This window comes from Nomascus leucogenys, chromosome 3 (assembly GCF_006542625.1).
Source record: "Nomascus leucogenys isolate Asia chromosome 3, Asia_NLE_v1, whole genome shotgun sequence".
Taxonomy (NCBI): domain Eukaryota; kingdom Metazoa; phylum Chordata; class Mammalia; order Primates; family Hylobatidae; genus Nomascus; species Nomascus leucogenys.
In genome coordinates, this window is record NC_044383.1 from 132,730,475 (window position 1) to 132,756,566 (window position 26,092).

The 26,092-nt window shown below is 35.7% G+C and overlaps 1 protein-coding gene across 2 annotated transcripts in view; it reads left to right on the forward strand.

Annotated features, from left to right (window-relative positions):
• Positions 1–26,092, forward strand: part of ADGB (androglobin) — a 198,346-nt gene that overhangs the window by 81,957 nt on the left and 90,297 nt on the right. For both annotated transcript variants that reach the window (XM_030809809.1, XM_003255848.2), the window contains exons 13-17: positions 3,602–3,731; positions 17,957–17,990; positions 19,140–19,326; positions 19,789–19,852; positions 23,653–23,755. In XM_030809809.1, the coding sequence (XP_030665669.1) occupies positions 3,602–3,731; positions 17,957–17,990; positions 19,140–19,326; positions 19,789–19,852; positions 23,653–23,755 (518 nt within the window). The remainder of the gene's footprint in view (positions 1–3,601; positions 3,732–17,956; positions 17,991–19,139; positions 19,327–19,788; positions 19,853–23,652; positions 23,756–26,092) is intronic.

Sequence of the window (26,092 nt, forward strand, 5' to 3'; positions counted from 1 at the left end):
GGTACACAAATTACATGGTTAGTTTTCAGTTATCCTATTAATATACAGTAAGAAATGAAAAATTTTAAAAAGCAATATATGGTGTTGGACGCAACCAATGTGATTATCTGTGGTGAGGAGTCTTGGCCATGATTGGGACATGCCTCTGGCAGGGTTTGTGGATTGCTAATAACATGAAAAACGCTTGATCTGAATAATGGTGATATGACCATGTTTACTTTGTGATATTTCAGCAAGTGTACATTCATCGTTTAAGAACATTTAAACATGTATTTTAAGCTTCAATAAAACTTTATTAAAATTATTGAATGGTCTGTGCCATCGGTCACACATATAATGGCCATTAAATATGGTTTTAGCCTTCTCTTGGATAGACTATAATCTATGATAGGAATATAAGCTGATAAGAGAAAAGCAGTCAAAATTTAGATCTGTACCGTGTTCATTGTGTTTTCCTACTTTTAGATACTCTTTACATCACAAGCAGTTAATTTACACTTTTATTTATTCTATTTAAGTTTATAATACTAGAGATACTCTTCAAATATTTTACCTTTAAGGCTTTGTCAGTTCTATGTATCGACAACTGAACATTGAAAAGTGGGTAGGGAAGGAGCACTGCACAGTACTACCAGACAAATATTGGCAATTGGCAGTGTCAAGCCATGCAGGACAGCTTTATAACCAGAAAAAAAATTTCCTGCTACTTTCGTTTTAAAATTTTGTTATTGTTGCAAATTAATAAATCTAGTTTTTTCCTCAAACTTTTGGGGTTTTGTTTTGTTTTGTTTTTTGAGATGGGGTCTTGCTCTGTTACCCCGCTGGTCTCAAACTCCTGAGTTCAAGTGGTGCCTCTTGCCTCAGTCTCCCGAGTAGTTGGGACTACAGACATGTTCCACCATGCCCAGCATAAAATTTGTGTTGTAATTTCTAATAAATCAATGTAGTAATCTCTATAAACACTTAAAATAAATTAGCTAGATTTATTTAAATATTTTACATTGCATTTACAACTTTACTAGTTTGTTTTCTCTTCAAGCATTTTAAAAGGCAAAAATGATAGCAAAAAAAGTCTTCACAAGTATTTAAATCATTACAAAAAGTCAAATAATCAAAATCATGTTTTTGTAGACATTTAATTTTTCCTATGCATACTTTCTGTGTTTACAAACCAAAATTTTCCAATGCCTTTTAACTTAAGCATATAGCTGAAATTAAATATTAAGCTATATATTTAAAGGCCTAATTTGTAGATTATATAACATGCTAAATTATTTCATATATTATAAAAACTCACACATAGTATCTTGGTCTGTTTGGGCTGCTATAACAAAAATACCATAGACTGGGCGGCTTATAAACAACGGAAATTTATTTCTCACAGTTCTGAAGACTGGAAGTCCAAGATCAAGGCACTGGCAGATTTGGTGTCTGGTGTGGGCTCACTTTCATAGATGGCTTCCTTTTCCTCTATAGCCTCACAGGGTGGAAAGGGCAAAAGATCTCTCTCTGTGGTCTCTTTTGTAAGGATTGTAATGCCAGTCATGAGGGCTCTACCCTCAACCTCCAAATACCATCACATTGGTGATCAGGTTTCAACGTACGAATTTTGGAGGAACACAAACATTTAGTCACACAAAGAATTTTTCTAAACTTCACATAAAAATGTTAGTGCTTCATGATTTCTGATTAATATTATGCTTAAGCTACCCACTGTTTTAGTCAGGGTTCTCCAGAGAGACTGAATGAATGTGGAATATAGACATCGACATAGATATAGATAAAGATACAAATATAGATATATGACAGGAGGTTCATTAAAGGAATCGGCTCACTGGTTATGGAAGCTGAGAAGACTCAAGATAAGCTGTCTGCAAGCTGGGGAACCAGGGAGGTCAGTAGCGTGTGGTTCAGTCCAAATCTAAAGGCCTCAGAGCCCAGGAAGCTGATGGTGTAACTCTCAGTCTGAAGACAAAGGTACGAGAACCCAGGGAATTGTTGGTGCAAGTCCCAGAGTCCGAAGGGCAGAAGCCCTGGACTTCTGATGTCTAAGGGTGGGAGAAGAAGGGCATCCCAGTTCCAGGACAGAAAGTGAATTCACCTTTCCTCTGCCATTTTCTTCTGCCCAGGTCTCCACGTAATTTGATGGCACCCATCTACATTGAGGGTGGATCTTCTGTCAATCCACCGACTCACACACCAATCTCCTCTGGAAGCACTTTCACAGACACACCAAGAAATGATGTTTTACTAGTCACCTAGGCAGCCCTCAAGCCAGTCAAGATGGCACTTAGGTGCCAATTAACCACCACACTCACTAAGATGATGATTTTGTTATTCAAAATAATTTTTGTTTATCTCTCAGCTAGTTGAGTTTGCATATCAGAGATTTTGTGGGTTGTAAGAAATAGAACTGCAGACCTCAAGGACAAATTTTCGTATAATTTGAATAGTCATAGCCAGCCTTTTAGAATCTCTATGCCAATAGGGACCCCAAATGGGTTAGTTTCATAACCTAAATTCCCTGAGTTACTTACGTTTCCCTTTTATCTTCTTTCAGCTGTATTACTTGATTAAAGTACATGAAATTCTAATACCCAGATACAGGTGGCTTCATCACCTGATTAGATTCGACTAATCTATTCACTGCTTGAATCTGTTATTAGTTCATTTACATATTCATCTCTGACAGAGCCAAATCAGAGATATGTGAATGGCATTTCATCCTACGTGATAGATATGCCCCTTGTCCTGCTTTGCTGTCTCAGGTCAACATAAGAGCAAGCCTGTTTTTTAGTGAGCCTTTGAAAGTGACTGCTATCACAACTTTCTATCGTAGGAACACTGTCTTTGTAGCAACACTCCAGGTTTACCCATTCTTGGCTCCTGGCCATGTCTGGTAGAATTGGAGACTCACAACCAAGTTTGTGCTACCCTCTAGTGGCAGTTTTGTGTAAATCAGAGAAGTTTAGTTACGAGTGAATTTTTACAGAACACTAACTGGAAAAAATATCCAAGTTGATGAAGTCTATATACATGGAATTTAATTTTATCTTTGAAACACACTTACTTAAAAAATACATATGCTACAAAAATGTCTTTACAAACCTATACAATTCTAGCGATGGCAAGGGCAATTTTGAGTCATATCAACCAATTATTTGAAAGGAAGACTATATGCTTGGGTAGCTGGTATGAATGTCACAGTTATAAACTTAAGTGCTCAAGACTCATAATTAAATTTCTGACTCTTAGTTCTGTTTCACTGATACATCACTCTGATATTTAATTAAATCAATTCCACATATCAAATTTCTGTTTTGATCATCAAAATCCAAAGATGACCATCAAAGCCTTAAAACAAATAGTGTTCTAGAATTTTTACATCAATTTGTTGACTAATATACAATATCTTTAGTAGCATAGAAAGTCATTCAATGTTTTAACATGAGGTAAAAGACATTACTGGTAGTAAAAGAATAAGAATGACAAATAGAACACAATCAGAACTTTCTATTGTTGACAAAAATGCAGTTATTTATTAATAACTTTAAACAGAAAATCAAAATAACAGAAGTTTGGGGTTTTGTTTTCCTTTTAGGCATTTTGTGCGCTCTTTAATTAAGAAAGGAATACGTCCAGGATCTGATTTATCTTCCGTCAGTGAAACTGATGAAACTGCAACACATAGCCAGACAGACTTGAGTCAAATAACAAAAGCTACATCTCAGGTGACTATGTTACTCTTACTGTTGGCCCAACTCTTAATGATACAAGATTTTTTCCTTACATTGTGAAACATACTATACATACAAAAGAATGTATAACAAGGATCTGAACAGTACAAAGAATAGTGTTAAAATAAATATCTTCTGTATCTATCACCTAAGTTAGAAAATGGAATCGTCATCTGCTATAGAAGTCCCATGTGTTTCTTCTTGGTTGTATTTTCTGTCTGCCACTCAGATTTGGGTATTAAACAACTTCAGACTTTTCTCATTTTGCCAATTATAACATAACATCTTGTTTGTGAGATTCCTCCCTTTTGTTTCATGTCCGGTTCATTTCACTAACCAATGGTATTTATTGTATAATATTATGCTACAAATGGTTTTTAATCTATCACAGTGTTAGTGGCTATATTAGTTGCTTCTTGCTTCTTGCTATTGTAAGAAATACTCTTACCTACTATTATTGCTTCTTGTTTCTTACTATTGTAAGCAGTGGTACTATGATTTTCCTCAAATGTCCCTTGAAACAGGTACAAGAGTTTCTTTAGTTTCAGGGTTCGTAACCCTATACGTGCTATGGCTCCCCTTAACAATTTTTTAAAACTCTAACACGTTGAAAACAACTCATCGTTTTCTCCATATTAATTAACTGAGAATTATTGATAAGGAACATAATTAGCACTGTGAGAGAACATACAACTTCACTATTTGGTGGTTGAATGACTACTAAGCATAGTTGCTATAGTTACCTAGCTATATAGGTCACAGGAGTATCTGTAGACGGGGAGATATGACCACATGAAATACAGCAGTAGGTCTAATACTTGCTGTAATTTCAAAGGAGTAATCAGCTTACATATTCTTGTAAGATATTTGCAACAACTATAATATAATGTGAAATATTGTGACATTTTGTAGATAGGGTCACAGTTATTGCTCTCAACATTGTGACTACTTGCTTGTATTGACATATTGGTAATTGAAAAAAAAATGCTGAGTGTCAGTCAAACATGTAATGTCTTTCTAACCATCCACGTTAATGGATTTGTGAAATTTAACTATGAGCTTCATTGGATATCATATTAGGAAACCCTGTTGTAGGATATGAATCTAGGAGTCTAGTTAATAGGGCATTCACTCACCTGCTTGACCTTACCATAAAATGCCAAACCATTTTCCAAATGGGTGTAGTAATACCCACACCTGTCAACACCAAGAGTTTTCTTTATGACAGCATTTGGTACTGTATGGTGTTTGCTAATGTGGTGGGTATAAAATTGTATTTTATTGTTTATTATAAATGCATAATTTATTGATATATTAACCCATAGATGCCTGAGGTTGCAATTTTTGGAATTTGAAAAATCAGACCTTGACAATGACCTTGATCAGTAGGATGCTTAGCCTTCCAATGTAAAACAAATGTAAAGATATTTTGCCTCCTTTTATGTATCTCTCCATCCCATTTTCACCATTCTGCCCTCTGTAGGAGACTTTCAGGATTTTTTAATGTAAATGCAAAGAAACACACACACAATATTTCACAACTTCCTTTTTTTCTACTTAAAATTAAATAATCTTAAAAATACTTAATATATGCTGGAGATAATTTCAATCTATACCTAAAGAGTCTGTTCATTCTTAAAGCTTCATAATTTTTTATTATGTAAATGAACCATAGTTTATTTCTATCAATCTCTATAGATGGAATCTTGGGTTGATTTTAATCTTTTGCTATTATAAATAATACTGCTATGAACGAATTTGTATGTGTAGTGGGATTGTTTGGTCAACAAAATTCTACTGGAATTTTAAAATAATTATCGCTAAATATACCTGGTAAGATTACACTCATGTTGTATGAATGTTTCCTTATAGCTACATGGAGTGTGTAGAGGTTTTTTAAAAATTTTGCCAATCAGATTGGTAAGAAAAAGTAGTTCATTTTGCTTTTCCACTGAAATGATTGTTATTGTGACTGAACATCTTTGTATAAATTTACTGCCATTTCTGTTTGTGCTGCTGTGTGCAATGCCTGCTTATGTCTTTTGCCTAATTTCCATTTGGGTTGTATGTTCCTGTTTTACCAATTCATAGATATTCTTTGTGAAATATGGAGACTTATTCTTTATTAGACATGTATTTCATATATTCTAAGTTTATCTTTTCAATCTTGTTTTTAAATTTATTTTTAATTGACAAAAAATTGTATATATTTATAGTGTAAAACATGATGTTTTGAAATATATATATAGCTGAATAACTAAATTGAGCTAATTATGTCTTACTTCACGTTCCTTTCACTTTTTGTTGTGAGAACACTAAAATCTTCCGTCTTAGCAATTTTCAAGAATACATTAACTATAGGCCCCATGTTGTAAATCAGATCTCTTGAATTTATCTCTACTAACTGAAACTTTGCATCCTTTGACCAGTATTTTCCCAATCACCCACACCCAGCTCCTGGTGACTACCATTCTACTCTCCCCTTCTATGAGTTCAACTGTGTTAGATTCCACATGTAAGTGAGATTATGTGGTATCTATTTTTCTGTGTCTGGCTTATTTAACTTCACATAACGTCCTCCAGGTTTATCCTAGTTATTGCAAATGATAAAGTTTCCTTCTTTTTAAAGGCTGAATAGTATTCTATTTTGTATATATACCATATTTTCCTTATTCATTCATCTGTGGATGGACAATTAGTTTGATTTCATATTTTGGCTTTGTGAATAATGCTATAACGAAGATGGGAAGGCAGGTATCTCTTTGTTCTTTGACATACTGATTTCATTTCCTTTGGATACACACTCAGAAGTAGGATTGCTGGATCACGATTACCCTATTTTTAGTTTCTTTTTTTTTTTTCAACCTCCATACTGTTTTCCACAGTGGCTGCACCATTCTACCTTCTCACCAGCAATATACAAGGTTTCCCTTATTTCCACATTCTTACTAACACTTATCTTTGTCTTCTCGAGAACAGCCATTTTAACAGGTGTGAAGTGATATCTCATTGTGGTCTTAATTTATGTTCCTCTGATGATTAGTGATGTTGAGCATTTTTTAAAACATGTATGTTGGCCATTTGTCTGTCTTCTCCTGAGAAATGCCTGTTCAGATTCTTTGCTTATTTTCAATTGGGTTGTTTCCTTGCTGATGAGTTGTTTGAGTTCCTTATATGTTTTGAATATTAACCTCTTATCAGATGTATGATTTACAAATATTTTCTCCCATTCTATAGATTGTCTCCTTATAATTGTTTCCTTTGCTGTGCAAAAAAAAAAAAATTAGTTTGATGTAATTCCTTCTGTCTGTTTGCAATTGTTGCATATGCTTTAGGGATTATTTCTTAAAACTTGTTGCCCAGGCCAAGTTCTTGGAGCTTAGCCATTATGTTTTCTTCTAATAGTTGCATACATTCAGCATACATTCAGGTCTTACAGTTAAGTTCTTAATCATTTTGAGTTAATTTTTGTATATAGTATGAGGTGACTTTCCTCTTTTGTAAATGGATATCCCAACATCATTTACTGAAGAGACTCTCCTTTCTTCCATTGTGTGTTCTTGTCAATCTTTTACAACCATAATAGCTTGAATTTATTTTTGACTCTCTACTCTGTTCCATTGGTCTATTTTTATGGTGGTACATGCTGTTTGGGTTACTATAGCTTTGTAGTGTATTTTGAAGTCAGGTAGTGTGATGCCTCCCGCTTTGTTCTTTTGCTTTAGCTATTTAGGGTCTTTTGTGGTTTCATGTGGATTTTAGGATGTTTTTAATGTATCTGTGAAAAATCTCATCAGAATGTTGATAGATTACATTGAATCTGTACATTGCTTTGGCTAGTACAGCCATTTTAACAATATGAATTCTTTCAATTCATGAACATGGGACATCTTTCCATTTATTTGAGTCTTATTTTATTTCATCAATGTTTTATTTTATAGTATTCAGAATGTAGGTACCTCCTTAGTTCAATTTATTCCTAAATATGTTTTGGTAGCTATTGTAAATGGAATTATCTTACTGATTTCTATTTTTGTTTTTCGTATGTCGATTTTGTATCCTGAAACTTTACTGAGTTTATATATTAGATATAACAGGATTTTTAATGGAGTTTTAAGGGGTTCTATATATGATTGTATTATCTGAAAAGAGGAGAAATTTAGCTTCTTTCTTTCCAATTTGAGTGCCTTTTCTTTATTTTGCCTAATTGCTCTAGCTAGGACTTTAGGTGATATGTTGAATAGAAGTGGTTATTTTCCTTGTCTTACTCCTGATCTTAGAAGTAAAGCTTTCAACTTTTCACTGTTGAGTATGTTAGCTATGAGTTTGTCATATATGGCCTTTATTGTGTTGAAGTACATTCTTTATATTAGTTGTCAGTTGAGAGGTTTTTTATCATAAAAGGATGTTGAATTTTGTGAAATGCTGTTTTTACATCTATTCACATGATTGCATGGTTTTTGTCTTTTATTCTTTTAATGTGGTATATCATACTTGTAGATTTGCATATGTCAAACCATGCTTACATCTCTGGGAAAAATCCCACTTAATCATGGTAAATGATCTTTTTAATGTGCTGTTGAATTATGTTTACTAGTATTTTGTTAAGGATTTTTGCAAGTATGTTCATCAGGGATATTGACCTAAGGTTTATTTTCTTATAGTGCCCTTGTCCAGCTTTGGTATCAGGATAATGCTTGCCCTGTATAATTAGTTTGAAAGTATTTTCTCTTTGTCAGATTTTTTGGAAGAGTTTTAGAAGGATAGTATTAATTATTCTTTAAATGTTTGGTAGAATTCAGCAGTGAAGCCATAAGGTCCTGGACTTTTCTTTGGTAGGAGACTTTTTATTTTAAGATATAGGGTCTTTCCCTGTTGCCAAGGCTGGAGTGCAGTGGCATGATCATAACTTAACTGCAGCCTTGAACTCCTGGACTCAAGCAATCTTCCTGCCTTACCCTCCCCCAGGTAGCTGTTACTACAGGCATGCACCACCACACTTGGTTAATTAAAAAAAAAAATTACAAATGGGGTCTTGCTATGTTGCCTAGGCTAGTCTCAAACTCTTGGCTTCAATCCTCCTACCTTGGCCTCCCAAAGTTCTGTAATTACAGGCATAAGCATTGCACCTGGCCAACATGGGACGGTTTTTTGGTTTTTTTTCAGATAGAGTCTTGCTCTGTGGCCAGGCTGGAGTGCAGTGGCGCCATCTCGGGTCACTGCAACCTCTGCCTCCTGGGTTCAAGTGATTCTCCTGCCTCAGCCTCTCGAGTAGTTGGGGCTACAAGCGCATGCCACCACACCCAGCTAATTTTTGTATTTTTAGTAGAGACGGGATTTCACCATGTTGGCCAGGATGGTTTTGATCTCTTGACCTCGTCATCCACCTGCCTCAGCCTCCCAAAGTGCTGGGATTACAGACATAAGCCACAGTTTTTATTACTAATGTAATCCCCTTTCTCACAGCGTTCTGTTCAGATTTTATATTTTTTATGATTCAGTCTTGGTAATTTGTATATGTCTAGAAATTTGTTTCTTCTAGGTTATCCAATTGGTTGTCATATAATTATACATAGTAGTTTCTTAGGATTCTTTGTATTTCTGCAGCATCATTTGTAATGCTTCCTTTTTTATTTCTGATTTTGTTTGAGTCTTTTCTCCTTTTTCTTAATTAGTCTAGCAAAAGGTTTGTCAGTTTTGTTTATCTTTTCAAAAATCAACTTAGTGTTTTTTTGTTTTTGTTTTTGTTTTTACTTGTTTATTTCTGTTCTGAGCTTTATTATTTCCTTTCTTCTACTAATTTTGGGTTTAGTTTGCTTTCTTTTTTTCTAGTTCCCTGAGGTGTAACATTAGGTTTTAAATTTGAAATTCTTCTTTAAATTTCCCTCTTAGAGCTTCATTTACTGCATCCTATAAATTTTGATATGTTACTGTGTCAATTTTCATTTGTCTCAAGATATTCTAAAAATTTCCTTCTTAATATCTTGCTCAGAAGCACATTGTTTAGTTTCCATGTATTTGTGAATTTTCTGAAATGCCTCCTGTTGTTGATTTTTAGACTCATTCCATTGTAGTTATAAAAGGTAGTTATATGATTTCAATCTTCTTTAATTTGTTAAGACTTGCTTTGTGGCCTAATATATGAATATCCTGGAGAATGTTCCTTGTGAGCTTGAGAAGAATGTGTATTCCACTGCTGCTAGATGCAATGTTCTGTATATATCTGTTAGGTCCATTTGATCTAAAGTATAGTTTAAGTCTTATGTTTTCTTTTGATTTTTTGTCTGGATGAGCTATCCTTTGATGAAAGAGGAGTACTGAAGACTCCAACTATGATTGTATTGCAGTCTCTCTCCCCCTTTAGATCTATTAATATTGCTTTATACATTTAGGTGCTCTGATGTTGGATGCATACATATTTATAATTATTGTATCCTGTTAAGAAATTGACACCTTTATCATTATGAAATAACCTTATTTGTCTCTTTTTTTACCATTTTTGACTTAAAGTCTATTTTATTTGATATAAATATAGCTATCCCTGCTCTCTTTTGCCTTACATTTGCATGGAATATCCTTTCCCATCTTTTTATTTTCAGTCTATATGTGTCTTAAAGGTGAAGTAAGTCTCCTGTAGGCAGTATATAGTTGAGTCTTTGTTTTTTAAATACATTCTGCCACTCTATGCCTTTTGATTGGAGAATCTAATCCATTTACATTCAAGATGATTATTGGTAGGTAAGCAGTTACTACTGTTATTTCATTAATGTTTTTCTGGTTGTTTTGTAGATCCTTTGTTTCTTCTCTTCTGTTTTCCTTTGTGATTAGGTTATGTTTTTAGTGGTTTGCTTTGATTTTGTGTATCTACTATAGTTTGTAACTTTATGAATACCATGAGGCTTACCTAAAACATCTTATGGCTGTAACAGCATATTCTAAGCTGATAGCAACTTAACTTTGATCACATACAAAAACTCTACACTTTTACTCTGTCTCTCTTATGGTTTATGTTTTTGATGTAACAATTTACAATCTCTTATATTGTATACCCCTTGACAAATTATTGCAATTACTATTATTTTAGTAATTTTAACCTTCATACTAAAGATATAAGTGATTTAAACATCACCATTACAGTATTCGAGTATTCTGAATTTGACTATGTACTTACTTTTACCAGTGAGTTTTATACTCTCATTTTTTAATGTTACTGATTACCATTCTTTTCTTTCAGCTTGAAGAATTCCCTATAGTATTTCTTGTAAAATAGATCTTGTGATGATGAATACCCTCAGCTTTTGTTTGCTTGGGAAGTTTTTATCTCCACTTCAGTTTTGAAGGACATATTTTTTAAGTTCAGTATTCTTTCTTAGTATTATTTTTCTTCAGTACCTTGAATATATTATTCCATTCTCTTCAGGCCTGTGAGGTGTCTACTAAGAAATTTGCTGAGAAATTGTAACTCCTTATTTGCTTCATTTCTCTTGCTGCTTTCAGAACCCTCTCTTTGTGTTTGATTTTTTACAGTTCGATTACAGTATGTCTTGGTGCATAGTCTTATTTGGATTAAATCTGATTTTGAAGACCTTCTACCTTCCTCTACCTGGATATATATAACTTTCCCCAGATTTGAGAAGTTTCCTGCTATTATTTCTTTAAGTAAGTTTCTACTCCTTTGTCTCTCTCTTGTCTTTTGTGAACTCCTATCACTCAAATATTTGCTCTTTTGATACTGCCCCATAAACCACGTAGTCCTTTTTCATTCCTTTTCTTTTTTCCTCCTTTGAGTGCATATTTTCCAATAGCCTGTCTTCAATTTCACAGTTTCTTTCTTTTGCTTGTCTGCTTGATTAATTCTGCTGTCAACCTTCTCTTGCATTTTTAATTTCATTTCCTCCATTGTAATTTTCACCTCTAGAATTTCTGTTTATTAAAATAATTCCAACCTCTTTGTTAAATTTCTTGCCTTACTTGTTCATTGTTTTCCAGATAGCACTTAATTGTGTTTTGCTATTTTTGAAGTTCACTGAGTTTCCTTAAAACAATCATTTCACATTCTTTGTCAGGCAGATTATAAATCTCTATTTCATTAGAGCTGGCTTTTGGTGCTTTATTTTGTTCTTTTGGTGGGGTCATGTTTCCATTACTGTTCTTGATCCTTGTAACCATGGGTTGGTGTCTGTAAACTTAAGAGTAGTAAATTATTCTAATATTTGCAGACTGGCCTTGTCTGGGAAAGCCCTTCACCAGTCAGATCATCTAGAGATTCCTGGCAGGTTGCCCACAGGCAGGTTTGTTACTGTATTCCTTGAACAGGCTGGTCTAGTGCCTAGATCAGCAGGTGGGCAACCCTGGCACTTGCGTCTGCAGGATTGGGTCTAGAATGTGTGTCCTTGGAAACAAGCCTGAAATCTGGTTCCACAGAGGCTAGACTGATGCTGGCATAGACCTAGAGTAGCAGCTTCTGCAAGGGTGGGCCTGGGGCCTCAGTTTATGGGGACCAGCCAGCCACCAGGGTCTATTGGGTGGGCCTGGACCCTAGGCCTGGTAGGGATCTACTTTACTGCTTTACTGGTCCAGCCTGTGTTTAGGTCCAAGGCAAACTCCAGTCCTTACTTCCTTTTCCTTTTCCCAAATAGAGGGTATCTCTCTTTGCCTGGGATTGGGAGTGATGTGTGTAATGCAAAACTGTCCTTACTACCTTCCTTCAATGTGTCTTATTTCTGTGCTACATTCAGTTGCTATAACCTTTCACCAAGTTTCTTTAGCTCTTATGAAGATATTTTCTTATGTGGATTATTTTTCAAATTGATGTTTTTGCAGGAGGCAAATACAGGAAAGTCTTATTCTGCCATATGACTGCTAAGAGCTCCTGAATATTGTGTCGTTGTATAAACAATTTTTTTATTTTTAATGTGGTTGAATTTATTTATATATTCATATATAAATCTGGTTCTTTAAGCCAGATACAGAAATCTCAATCATATATAATCATATTACATATATATAAAATCATATTATGATTATATATGATTGAGATTTCTGTGTCTGGTTTAAGAAATTTGCCCTATTTTTAGGTCATAAAACTATTTTTCTAATCATCTTCTAAAATGTTATAGTTTTACTTTTATAAAATCCGATTAATTGGGAACTGATTTTTGTGTATGATATAAAATGATGAGACCAATTTTGTTTTCCCATATAGATACACAATTGTTTTTAGAGGAATTCTTATGCAACTTTCAAACATTATAATAAAATTTCGAGCCATTGCAATATGATAATGCTTGTAAATGTAGTTCTAAATTTTAACAATAGATTCTTAGAGATGGAAGGTATCCATAAACTGATGTTCCAAATCATAATGGAACTTTGAAAAACTCCTCTTTAATTGGTTTGGCTTTTATTTGTTGAATGTGGTAGTTTATGTGATGGTATAAGATACTCTGGAGGGCACATCAGCACATACAGATGAACAAATCTATTAGTGTTAATTAGAAAGCAGAGATTAATAGGTGATTTAGGAGAATGAATATCTGTCAACATTTTTTGAAGGTTTTTTTAAAATTTAAATTATTGATTGTATTAGTTTTAAAGAGACAAAGATTATCCAGAAGATAATCATAAAAAATAGCCAGCATGCCCTACACCTCCTCATTTTTCAGTCTTCTCCAGAGTCACCCACTTTTATTTAACTGTTTCTTCTGATATATATCTCCATAATTCTAAATAGTAGGCTTCATGAGGGCAGAGATATTTATTTTATTATATTTTGTTTCTCCCTCAGCACCTGTGAAAATGCCTAGCATATAGCAAACACCATGACATATTTGTTGAATGACTACATGCTATTATATCTTGATCTGTTAATTTAGATGTTATCTCTTGACTTCCTGTTATGGGAGATAAAGATTTAGCACACCTGAACTCACTTACTATCCCATATCTACACTTTCTCCTGTCTTCAAGATTTTGTCATTTCGTAATTTTTGGTTGAATCAACATTCCTGTTTTGTAAGGATTATTACTGCTGAAGCAAATATGATAACATTTCTTACACAAGGTTTTATACAAGCAAATTACTGCACTTTTTCCTTTGCTCACTTTACTATATGAAGCATTAGTAGGTCTTTCCAAACACTACAAAAATTATAACCTCTCTATCCATCATTTTCTACATAGTCAAATACATCAAATATTTTATAAATGCCAGTTCTTTTTTTTTTTTTTTGAAAGCACCCCATGCACTCCTTTGCTGTCTTGCTTCAGTGCAAACTGAGAGAATTTTGCTCCTGGTACCTTTAGACTTCCTTTTGTCTCTCTCCTCTGATGACTTCCTATTTTTGGTCTCTCTTCTTTCATGGTTTAAACCCTAATTTTAGTGTAGCACATCTTCCAATACTTCCTAAGAAAAGATGTACAGGAAGTAAAATTTATGAGCACTTGCATGCTTGAAGATGCCTACATTCCATTCTCTCACCTAATTTATATTTTGGCAGGATATAAAATTCCAATTTGGAAGTCATTTCCTCAAAATTTTATAGGTCTTATTTAATCCCTTGTCTTCTAATTTTAAGCATCGCTCTTGATTTAGGATCAAGGGCTGGGCATGGTGGCTCACACCTGTAATCCCAGCATGTTGGTAGGCCGAAGCAGGTGGATTGCTTTAGCACAGGAGTTTGAGGCAGCCTGCGCAAGACAGTGAAACCCCATCTCTACAAAAACAAACAGACAAACAAATAACAACAACAAAAACCCTACAAACATTAGTCAGGCATAGCGGTGCATGCCTGTTGTCCCAGCTACGTGGGAGGCTGAGGCAGCAGGATGGCTTGAACCCAGGAGTTTGAGGTTGGAGGGAAATAAGATCATGCTACTGAACTCCAGCTTGGGCAACAGAGCCAGATCCTGTCAAAAAAAAAAAAAATGACATTCTGATATTCTGATTCTTGATCTTTTATATGTGACTCTTTTAGGACCTTCTTTCCATTCTTAGCATTATGAAATTTCACTATCAGTGGCCTTGGTATGGATTTTGTTTTGTTTTGTTTGAGACAGAGTCTCACTCTGTTGCCCAGGCTGGAGTGCAGTGGCATAATCTTGGCTCACTGAAACCTCCGCCTCCCAGGTTCAAGTGATTCTCCTGCCTCAGCCTCCCAAGTAGCTGGGACTACAGGCACGTGTCACCACACCTGGCTAATTTTTTTGTATTTTTAGTAGAGATGGGGTTTCACCATGTTGGCCAGGCTGGTCTTAAACTCTTAACCTCAGGTGATCCACCCACCTCGGCCTCCCAAAGTGTTGAGATTACAGGCGTGAGCCATCATGCCCAGCCCTGGGTCTTTTTTTTTTTTTTTTTTTTTACATGAATTGTGCTGCATACTCCACAAACCACTTCAACCTGAAGTCAAATTATTTAGTTCTGGAGAATTTTCTTATACCACTTCTTCGATAATTTTCTCTTCTCATTTTCTCTGCTTTGTGGATCTTCTATTACACTACCTTTCTCCCAATTTATTCTCTAATGTACTTTATTTTTTTCTCATTTATTTTAATATATTTATCCTTATTTTAAATATTTTAAAACTGTTTAGTTGTAGTAAAATACAACATTTGCCATCTTAACCATTTTTAAGTGTGCAGTACAGTGGTATTGAATACATTTTCACTATTGTATGACCAATCTCCAGAATTCTTTTCATCTTGCAAAAGTAAAACTCTACATGCATTTAAAAGCTTCTTATTCTCCCCTCCCCCCAGCCCATGAAAACCACCATTCCACTTTCTGTTTCTATAACTTTGACTATTCTGGGTACTTCACATAAGTGGAATAATAAAGTATTTCTGTTTTTGTGATTGATTTATTTCATCTGGCATAATGTTAATGTTCTCAAGTTTCACCCATGTTTGTATGTGTGTCAAGATTTCTTCCCTGTTGAAGACTGAATGATATTCCATTGTATATATATATGTCACATTCTGTTTATCCAGTCATTCATCAATAGATATTGGGTTGCATCAACCTTTTAGCTATCATGAGTAATGCTACTATGAATTTGGGCATACACCTATCTCCTTGAGACTCTGCTTTCAATGCTTTTGGGAATATACCTAAGAGTGGAATTGCTGGATATGGTAATCATTTGAGGAACCACCACACTGTTTTTCATAGTGACCACACCATTTTACATTCTCAACAGTGCCTCTCAAATTTCTCTACATCCTTACCAACATTTATTATTTTCTGTATGTATTGTTTATGGTAGCCACCCTAATGGGCGTGAAATGGTGTCTCATTGTAATTTTGGTTTGTATTTCTCTAATGATCATGATATTGAGAATATTTTCATGTGCTGTTGGCCATTTGTATGTCTTCTTAGAAGGGTCTATTCAAATTCTTTGCCCATTTTTTAATTGCATTGTTTGGGTTATTTTGTTGTTTTTCTTCTTTTTAGAAATTTTATGTATATTCTTGTATTTTCGCCTTATCAGACATATAATTTGCAAATATTTTCTCCCAGTTTGTAGGTTGCATTCTCACTCTGTTGATTGTGTCCTTTGATGTGCAGAAGTTTTCTTTTTTTTTATTTTGATGCTCAACTTACCTATTTTTTACTTTTGTTGCCTGTGCTTTTGGAGTCATATCTAAGAAATAATTGCCAAATCCAGTGTCATGAAGCTTCCTTCTATGTTTTCTTCTAAGAGTTTTATAGTTTGTCTCTGTCTGTATCCGCTTCAGTGCCTAAAGCTTGTATTGTTTATTCCACTTATTCTATTTTTTAGCTTCTAAGAGCTCTCTCTTGTTCTTTATTGTTTTTTGTAGAAGTTTCTTATTTGATAGATGAGTATCCTCTTATTTTTCCAATATTACTAATCTTTTAAAAATTGCTCCTCATAATATTGTTTCTGTTTTCTACGAAACTTGCCACCCACAATTGTTAGCTTCTTTCTTTCATATAAGGATCTCTCCTCAATTGTTTGCCAGTACTTTGTTGTACATATATATTTAAGAAATTTAAGGCACCAAAGAGTTGCTGATTAGAAGCAGCTCAATGGCATGGCCAGAGCTTATCAACTGTTGGCTCTAACTTAGGATAATTGAGGATGAGTGAGTTTTATTTGGAGATGGGGCTGGCTCCCAATGTGCATCTTTTTTTTTTTCCCTGACTCTGGTGAGTTTCTCCAGTTAATGGTCCTCTAAGGTTGATCACAGGGAATGGTATATACTTGTCCATCCGTGAAGGTCGAGCAGCACAGAGAAGCTGAGAATCTCAGCACTTAGCTTGTGGACTTTCACTTAATTCCTCTGTTGTCTGTACAGTAGACTCTACTACTTCCAGATTATCTGTGAGTTCAGATTAAGAAACTTTTTTAATTTCTCCACTTGAAGCAATTTCAAGTGTGCTGTTTAGGCAGAAGAAGATTGGATGCTGAACCAGAAAGATTAGGGAGAAGAAGTGGAAATCCTTGTATAGACATTCAACCCATGTCGGTGTTTTCAGCCCATATCTCATTCTCTCCTCCTCAGATACCTGCTAATTGCTTCTGAGGTCCTAAGGCATGGATAGACTTTGCTTTGCACTTAGTATTTAACTATCTCTACTCTGCTATCTCTTCCACCCACTTTACATAATTTTTAAAATATTGTTGACATTATCTGTAATTAGCCTGTATGAGGTTATACCATTTTAGTTTTTATATTTATTTTTGTGTTCCAGAAAACAATTATTTGATATTAAATAATTAAAACAAAATTTATACACATGAATTCAACTTAAATTCCTTAAAATTTTCAGGAGCCATTTTTATAATTGAAATCAGCCTTTTTAGGTTCTGTACATTACTTTCAGTCATAATCTTATTAATTTATCTATATTAGTAGCAGGTACCTTGTGCCAAGTAATATGTCTACTTAGGGATATTACTGTCTTAATTTAACTCTTGTTACAAGATTCAATCATTTAATAAATTAACATATTCTGTGTCTTAATGTGACAAGCTTAAATACTCAGTCAGTTATTTAATTCCATACATGTCCTTTGACATTTAACGTTAAAAACAAATTTTTTGGGTAGGTTTTAGTAAATTTTCACAAAAACCTATTTCTTCAAGGTTTAAAAAAACTATATTAGCTCTTTTAGTAACTTTGGTGCTTTGGATAGCTGTAATGTTTTGTTGAATTCAAAATGGTTTCAAAATGTATTTCTTTTAATTCATAGGGAAATACTGCTTCACCAGTTATACTTGGAAAAGGTAAATTAATAATTTTCCTGTGACTTTTTTCAATGTACATCAAGATACAGAGGGGCATCTCTGCTTCTTGACAGCTTCCCTTCTGGCTCTCAGCAGACTTTCTTCAGTGTCTCCTTTGATTTGCTGAGTCTAGTCTGCTCTGGGCTTTAAAAAAAGAGATAATTTCAATTGTTAAATTGAAGCTAAAAATAAAAATAAAAGAGAATCTGATTAAAGACCCACAAATAAAGTTCATGTGTTTTAATGCTGCACCCTGTGATCAAAACACTGAAACCACTGCAAATTCCTTAGTTCCTAAATAAAAGACTTGGCCAAGACTTGAATTCAAAATTATATATATAATTTTGGATCCAGAAGTCTATAAGAATGCTATGCCGGCCAGGTGCAGTGGTTCACGCCTGTAATCTCAGCACTTTGGGAGGCTGAGGCAGACAGATCACAAGGTCAGGAGATCGAGACCATCCTGGCCAACATGGTGAAACCCTGTCTCTACTAAAAATATAAAAATCAGCTGGGCATGGTGGTGTGTGCCTGTAATCCCAGCTACTCGGGAGGCTGAGGCAGGAGAATCGCTTGAACCAGGGAGTCAGAGGTTGCAGTGAGCCGAGAACGTGCCACTGCGCTCCAGCCTGGACTCCGTCTCAAAAAAAAAAAAAAAAGAAAAAAATGGTATGCCACATTACTTGGTAAATATAAAATAAGGCTCTAGAACCACTGACTGTGGGGAGTGATTAAATGTGTTACTGAAACACATTTGTTACACTAGGTCTTTCAAGTTTTTATTTCCCTTTCTGTTGTCTGAGCCACCCCCTCCTATAAGAATATGTCCATCTATAGTAGATTTTCAGTAAAGAATCTAGCGAATTTGTGTTGTAACTTCACAATCTCTAAAGAATCTGTGAACAAATTTGTCAAAGTAATTTTGAAATTTTTGAACACCCTAATATGCATAGAAATTATGATTAAATTCTCCTATGTGTATGAAATGTGTCCCTGTGTGGACCTCGATAAATGTATGAAGCCTGGATTATCTCATAAATATTTTCCCCAAAATAGACTTTGATATTTAAGTTTCCCTTTATCATCTTACATATTTCAATAACTTGTTATTTAACAATATAAGATGTGTTTGACATGTGTGTCTTCTAGGCACCGATGAACAAACAGACTTTGGATTGGGTGATGCCCATCAGAGTGATAGATTAAACTTGGAAAGAGATATAGTCAGCCAGACCACAGCAACACAGGAAAAGTCACAGGAAGAACTTCCAACAACAAATAATAGTGTTTCTAAAGAAATATGGTTAAATTTTGAAGATTTCTGTGTATGCTTTCAGTAAGTATCCCAATGGGATCAATCTATGTCGTAGTGGTTAAACCCTGAGCTGCATTAGTATACAAAGTCACATTAAGATTGATTTTTGCATATTTAATATAGTGGTTATATAACCTATTAATTCTTACCATCATCCATAATAAGCCAATAATAGCCTGGTGTTGATATAATATCACATAAAATTTATAAAATGGAAAATAAATATATTAATTATCCATATAACACATTAATAGCCAAACCAATCTTAGGCCAGTTTCAGCTTCTCCTCAAAGGCTTGTTTCTTAATTAAAATGAAGAAATCTTATTCACTAGAATCATTCTTGTCCCTTTAGGGCAACTGACCCAATACTGTTGTTATTTTTTAACTTTCCTCCTACAACAATTTGATTATAAGAAACTTAACATGTAGTACTAGTCTTTGCCTATAATGACAATAACCTGTTAAAAATGTCTTTCTTTCAGAAATATATATATTTTCCACAAGCCAAGTTCATATTGCCTTAACTTTCAAAAATCAGAATTTAAGGTAAATATGTTAGAATCTCTTCTATTCTCTTTAAATTTTTGGTAGAATTGTACCAGTAGAAAACATCTTCAAATTTCTCAAAACATTTCTAACCTTGTAACATAATTATATTTTTAAAATTTAATTTTTAGAGTCTTTCGCTAATCCTTATCCAAGCAATAAGCAAAATTCCACTAGCTCATAACCACGAATGTGATCCATCCAACTATGTTGAATCCTGGCCTGAATTATTATACAAATTCACATTAAGAAAAATTTGATTTATGAAAAAATGAAGGATACGCACAAATAAATTCACTAGATTTGGTTTCGATTAGTATTTACTGAATAGTGTATGTTTCCTAAAACATAAGGACACTCCACCATTATGCCTGCAATTTTTTCCCCCATATCATCCCTCTGCCTGGAGTTTCTACCCTTTCATCCCTGTTATCCTCATTGCTGTTGTTCAGCTAATGCCTAGAAATCCTTCAGAATAGCATACATGCCCTTGACACTGTGAGGCTTCCCTTCCCTAGCCATGGAGTCTGTGTTAAGAGTCTCAGCTTCACCAGCCTGACCAACATGGTGAAACCCCATCTCTACTAAAAATACAAAAAATAGCCAGGTGTGGTGGCATGCACCTGTAATCTCAGCTACTCAGGAGGCTGAGGCAGGAGAATTGCTTGAACCTGGGAGGTGGAGGTTGCAGTGAGCCAAGATTGTGCCACTGCACTCCAGCCTGGGCAACAGAGTGAGATTCTATCTCAAAACAAAAAAAAAGAAAGAAAAAGAAAAGAGGCTTAGCTTCATGTCCTCTGTATGCTCTATATTTGCCTGGCATTTGCCTCCCACCCTCCCAACTTTGATTGCTTCCCTATGCCCGTTCTTCCCCCTGCTTACTGTTAGCATCTTTAGAGAGCGGTATCCTTTTGTTTACCACTTATAAGAACATTCCTGTCATGAGGTAGGAACTCAATTTAAAAATTGTCGATTAAGGTAATTAACAAACCACATATTGAGCAGAATTTTAAGAAAAGCTATGACACATATTCTGGGAAACTAAACTATACTAACATTTACATGTTGTCCTGTCGTAGGACAAGGCCACCCAAGCCCCTAATGATAATCCCACACCTCCATGAGCAGTACGCAGAGTTGAGGGAAGTAAAGAGTCCTTGAAACTTTTCCATTGCCCTTGTAACAGATGAAAACAGGCAGAGAAAACCTTTTGAGCAGACCTCAAGAGCTGCTTTGTTGCTGGCTGCCTACTCTGGAAATAAGAATAGTGACTGGGGGAAAGAAATCCTTCACCTAGTCCTGGAGTATGTGAAAACACCTAGAGGAATACTTTGACTTTATAGAGATAACACAGTAATTAATTGGAAATAGTTGAACCCAGAGTATGATATCAGCATAATGTACAGTTTAGAGTTTATTTAGGCATATTTCCGTATTTAAACTATTGCCAGTGATAAAATGGCAATGGTTTATAGATGTTGCAGGCCCTTAGGTTCTTTATTGCATTCACTCCTCATAGCAAACCCTGTGAAAGAGATACTATTACCATCATTTTACATCTAAGGAAAATGAAGCAGATCAAATGTGAAATAACATATGTAAAACACTTAGAAGAATGCCTATTAGTAAGTGATAATAAATGCTGGCTGCCATTTACTAAAGACAGTTGCATAGAAGCTTTTGGTACACATAAGCATCCTAATTTAAAAGTGTATGTGAACTGGTCAACTGTTCTTTATTCTGATCTTATGAAGTGATGGATAAGCACAAAATTTTTTTTGTTTTAAAAGTCTCAGCTTGGTGAAATAAAATTATGACATTCCTTTTATTTCCTTGATTTTTTTTAAATTAATGGTGTGAGAAAATAACTTTCTTGGAAGGCACTGGAATATAATCTTAATGGCATTTAGTATGGCCTGAAAGGAAGGATCAGCTGTGGTCTGAGGCCAGACACTCTAGACCTTAGTGGCCTGCTGAGTTGGAGACACAGAGCCCGAGGCCTGTCCTCAGCACAATCCACAGATGTTCCCTTGGTGCTCAGTGTGAGGTTAGAGCAGGGTCATTTCAAAGGTGCCATGTGCTGGCACCAGGGCAGAGGCCCTTTGTGGCCTTCAGGAACACCCCACCCCTCAATTCTCAGACCCTTGAAAATGACAGAAAATGAGCTCTGGGCAGAAACTCCTCCTTAGGTATGCATGCCAGGCTCACAAGTCCAAGGGTCCTTTATATTTTCAGATAGTGAATATTTGAAACAACTCTCTATATCATCATGTCACAGCTGACAGGAAGCAAATAAAATAAAGTATCAAATGAAAGCAAATGGAAAATAGGGGGAGGAGTAATCATTTTAGTCATGATTGCATTGTATCAAGCATTTCTAGCAATCTTTGTTATACTTGATTAAATAACAAGGCTTCCTTTTTCATAGCATTGCTACATATTTTTCATGTATTAACTTTTTTTAATATTGTGGTAGAATAATGTGAAAAACTTTTAAAGTATAGTATAATTCAATTCAGTTAATTGAACACATTTACATGTGCCATCCCTCACAATTATGTTGAAGCACTGAGAACTTGAAAGGCAATAATAATGCATTAGTCAAGAGTACCAGCCTTAGAGTCAGGCAGATGGCTCTACCTACTTTTTTCTCTCATCTTTGCTACTACAAACTCTGTGACCTTTGGTAAATAGCTTACCCTTTCTGTGTAATTATATACATTAATGTATCTATTTATATTAATTATTATTATTAATAAGTACTGTTAATGTATAATTAGGTACATTAATAGTACCCATATAGGATGAACCAAAATTATATACATGTATGTTTATGTAACTATCCTTTAAGGAAAGTTTTGATTTTACTAAGCACTTTATTCCATCTCCAAAACAAAACCCCACAGCCTGCTGTATCAGCAAGCAATGGGTATTGAGTTAGGCCATTCTCACACTGTTACAAAGAACTACCTGAGACTGGGTAATTTATGTAGAAAAGAGGTTTAATTGACTCATAGTTCCACAGGCTGTACAGAAAGCATGGCTGGGAGGCCTCAGGAAATTTACAGTCATGGTGGAAGGCTATGGGGAAGCAAACACGTCTTACCATGGCAGAACAGGAGAGAGAGAGAGACAGCAAAGGGGAAAGTGCCACACACTTTCAAACAACCAGATCTCCTGAGAACTCCATCGCTAGAAAAGCAAGGGACAAGTCTGCTCCCATGATTCAGCCACCTCCCACCAGGCCCCTCCTTCAACATGTGGGGATTACAATCTGACAGGAGATTTGGGTGGAAACACAGAGCCAAACCACGGCAGGTATATATCTGAAGCTCCCGTGGAAAGAAGGAAGAGAGAGCTTATTTCACATACCACCCTGTAAAATAAGACATCCAACTGGCCATTCCCATTCTCTGCCAAAGTTACTTACTCTGTGGCCTTCCTGCCCATCAAAGACCCATGCTTGAGTACTACTCTGCCCTGGGCTCGGCCTCTTCTCTTTTTCATTTCTGGAACAAGCATATCCCTTTTCTTTCCTCATAGAGGAGAGCTCTGCCTCTCTCTGATATGGTGGCTAGTCTAACACAGCTGCTGCAGACCCAGTTTCCACAGACGGTTGCCAACATTCACCCAGTATAATTTTCTTCATATAATTAGATTCATAAAGTATTTATTATGGTGCCTAAAACACAGTAAGTTTCCTGTAAATCTTAGATTTTATACTATGTTTCCATTAAAAGTGAAAATAATAGCATTGATGAACTGATATTAAGTATGACAACTGGTCTAATTTCTTGCAGTTCTCAGAAGAACGAGTGTCCTACTATCTATTTGTAGATAGTCTAAAACCTATTGAACTACTGGTTTGCTTTTCTGCATTGGTACGCTGGGGGGAGTATGGAGGTAAGAGGGCTCTGAGAAAATGATAGCCTTAAAGCCCAGATCATGTTCAGGCTAGGGAACATGCAATAATAAGATTTTTAGAGGCCAGGCATGGTGGCTAACACTTGTAATCCCAGCACTTTGAGAGGCTGAGGTGGGTGGATCACCTAAAGTCGGGGGTCCTAGGCCAGCCTGGCAAACGTGGTGAAACCTCGCCTCTACTAAAAATACCAAAATTAGCCAGGCATGATGGCATGCGCCTGTAATCCCAGCTATTCAGGAGGCTGAGGCAGGAGAATCGCTTGAACCCGTGAGGCGGAGTTTGCAGTGAGCCGAGATCACGCCATTGCACTCCAACCTTGGCAACAAGAGCGAAACTCTCTCTCAAAAAAAATAAAAAACTTTTAAAAAGATTTTTAGAAGACCATGGATGGAGGAACTTCCTCCCTTTCCAGAGTTTCTCCAGAGTCCCACAGGACCACCTACACCACCTCCTCTGATGCTCTTACTCAACAGACACCAGGGATTATGCTCACTGCTGCCACCCGCACCTCTTCTGGTTGTACTAATCTGTTCACCTTTTTGGTGTACTTACTCAATCTGTTATTGTTGTAGTTGTTGACCTATAAATGTCATCATTCTTAATTATTTCAAGATCTATTGAAAAACAAACTTTTTCATTGATTTGACATTCCAACAATCTTTTCCTCTATCCCACGACCTTGGTACCCTACTTTCATGGTTACCTTGTAGACTTTAAGTTTACCAATTTGTGCATCATCTCAATCATCTCAATTTCAAGCACCCCACTCCCCGCTCACTGCTTGACTCTCTAGAGTTCACTCTACAGAACTCCCACTCCTACAATTTTGGAAGCCATTGGGACTTTCATTATTATCTACCCTGCCACTTTTTTCTCTGTCCATCACAGAGATAGCCTCCACACATTTGCTCTTTTTACCCCCTCATCTTACTTTCCTGGAAAAACTTCACTATTGGTTAAACTTGATGCATATCCAACCCACAGTTTCAAGAGAGCAGCTGAATGTGATTGCAGGGGAGAAAAACAAACTGGCTAGCCCTGCTTAAATTTGAGGAGCACAAATCTCAACAAGGCCTTAGGCACTGCCAGTACTTCTCTCGTTCATTTATTCTCCCACTCTTATTTATTCCTGTAGATGACCTATTGCAAACCCTCAAACATTCTCTCTCTCTTCAAATCTTCAACACCTACTGTTACTCTCACTCATGTTCAGATGATGACCTTGCTGCTGATCTCACTAAAGAGACAGAAGAAATCAGAAATGATTTCTGCTTTCAGAATTTCTACCTCCTTTTCCCACAATGAACTCTCTCAAAATCTGGGCCACCTTCCTTCTGTTCTAATGGATAGACAATCTCTGCTCCTCTGCAAAGCCATACCCTTGCATACACATGCACACACAGGCACACACTCAGGAAACTTCGTTCTTTTATTCTTTGGCCTGTTTTGTTAAAGAATTTTTCTTTAGCCCAAATTAACAGTACATGGCTCTGTAAATGTACAGTAAGTATTTCCCAAACGCTTAATACTGAATATTTTGTCAACATGTAGGGCAGGGATTTTTTTTAAACTGAAGTATCATCAATATTTTGAATGGTGTCTAACATAGAGCAGGTGGCTAGAAAATACTTGTTGTATAATAAACTTTCCAAAATATAGTGATCTAAGTTTAGTGCATCTACCAAACCAAAAGCTCTGAAGCCACACCATGTCCCAGAACATTTAAATTCTATAGGCATGAAGGCATTTCAGGTAATGTTGTGACCTTATATCCTCAACTCCAGTGTTTTCTGGAAATAGAGGGGGGAGTATTTTGCCCTCAGTCATTGATGAACAATTAGCCCATATTATTTATCCATTTTTAACGAAAAACTTGATATTAAATTTAAACTTTGTTAATTGCTTGCTATTTCTACATAATGTCAAAGACTGAATCAAAGGTAAAAATTTTGATAAACAGGTTGGGCATGGTGGCTCACTCCTGTAATCCCAGCACTTTGGGAGGCTGAGGCGGGCAGATCACCTGAGGTCAGGAGTCCAAGACCAGCCTGGGCCAACATGGTGAAACCCTGTCTCTACTAAAAATACAAAAATTAGCCAGGGATGGTGTCAGGTGCCTGTAATGCCAGGTACTCCAGAGACTGAGGCAGGAGAATTGCTTGAACCCAGGAGGTGGAGGTTGCAGTAAACCGAGATCGCACCACTGCACTTCAGCTTGGGTGACAGAGTGACAATCCATCTTTAAAAAAAAAATAATCATTTTTGATAAACAGTGGGATATTTGGACTTATTTTTTACACTATTTTAGAGAAATC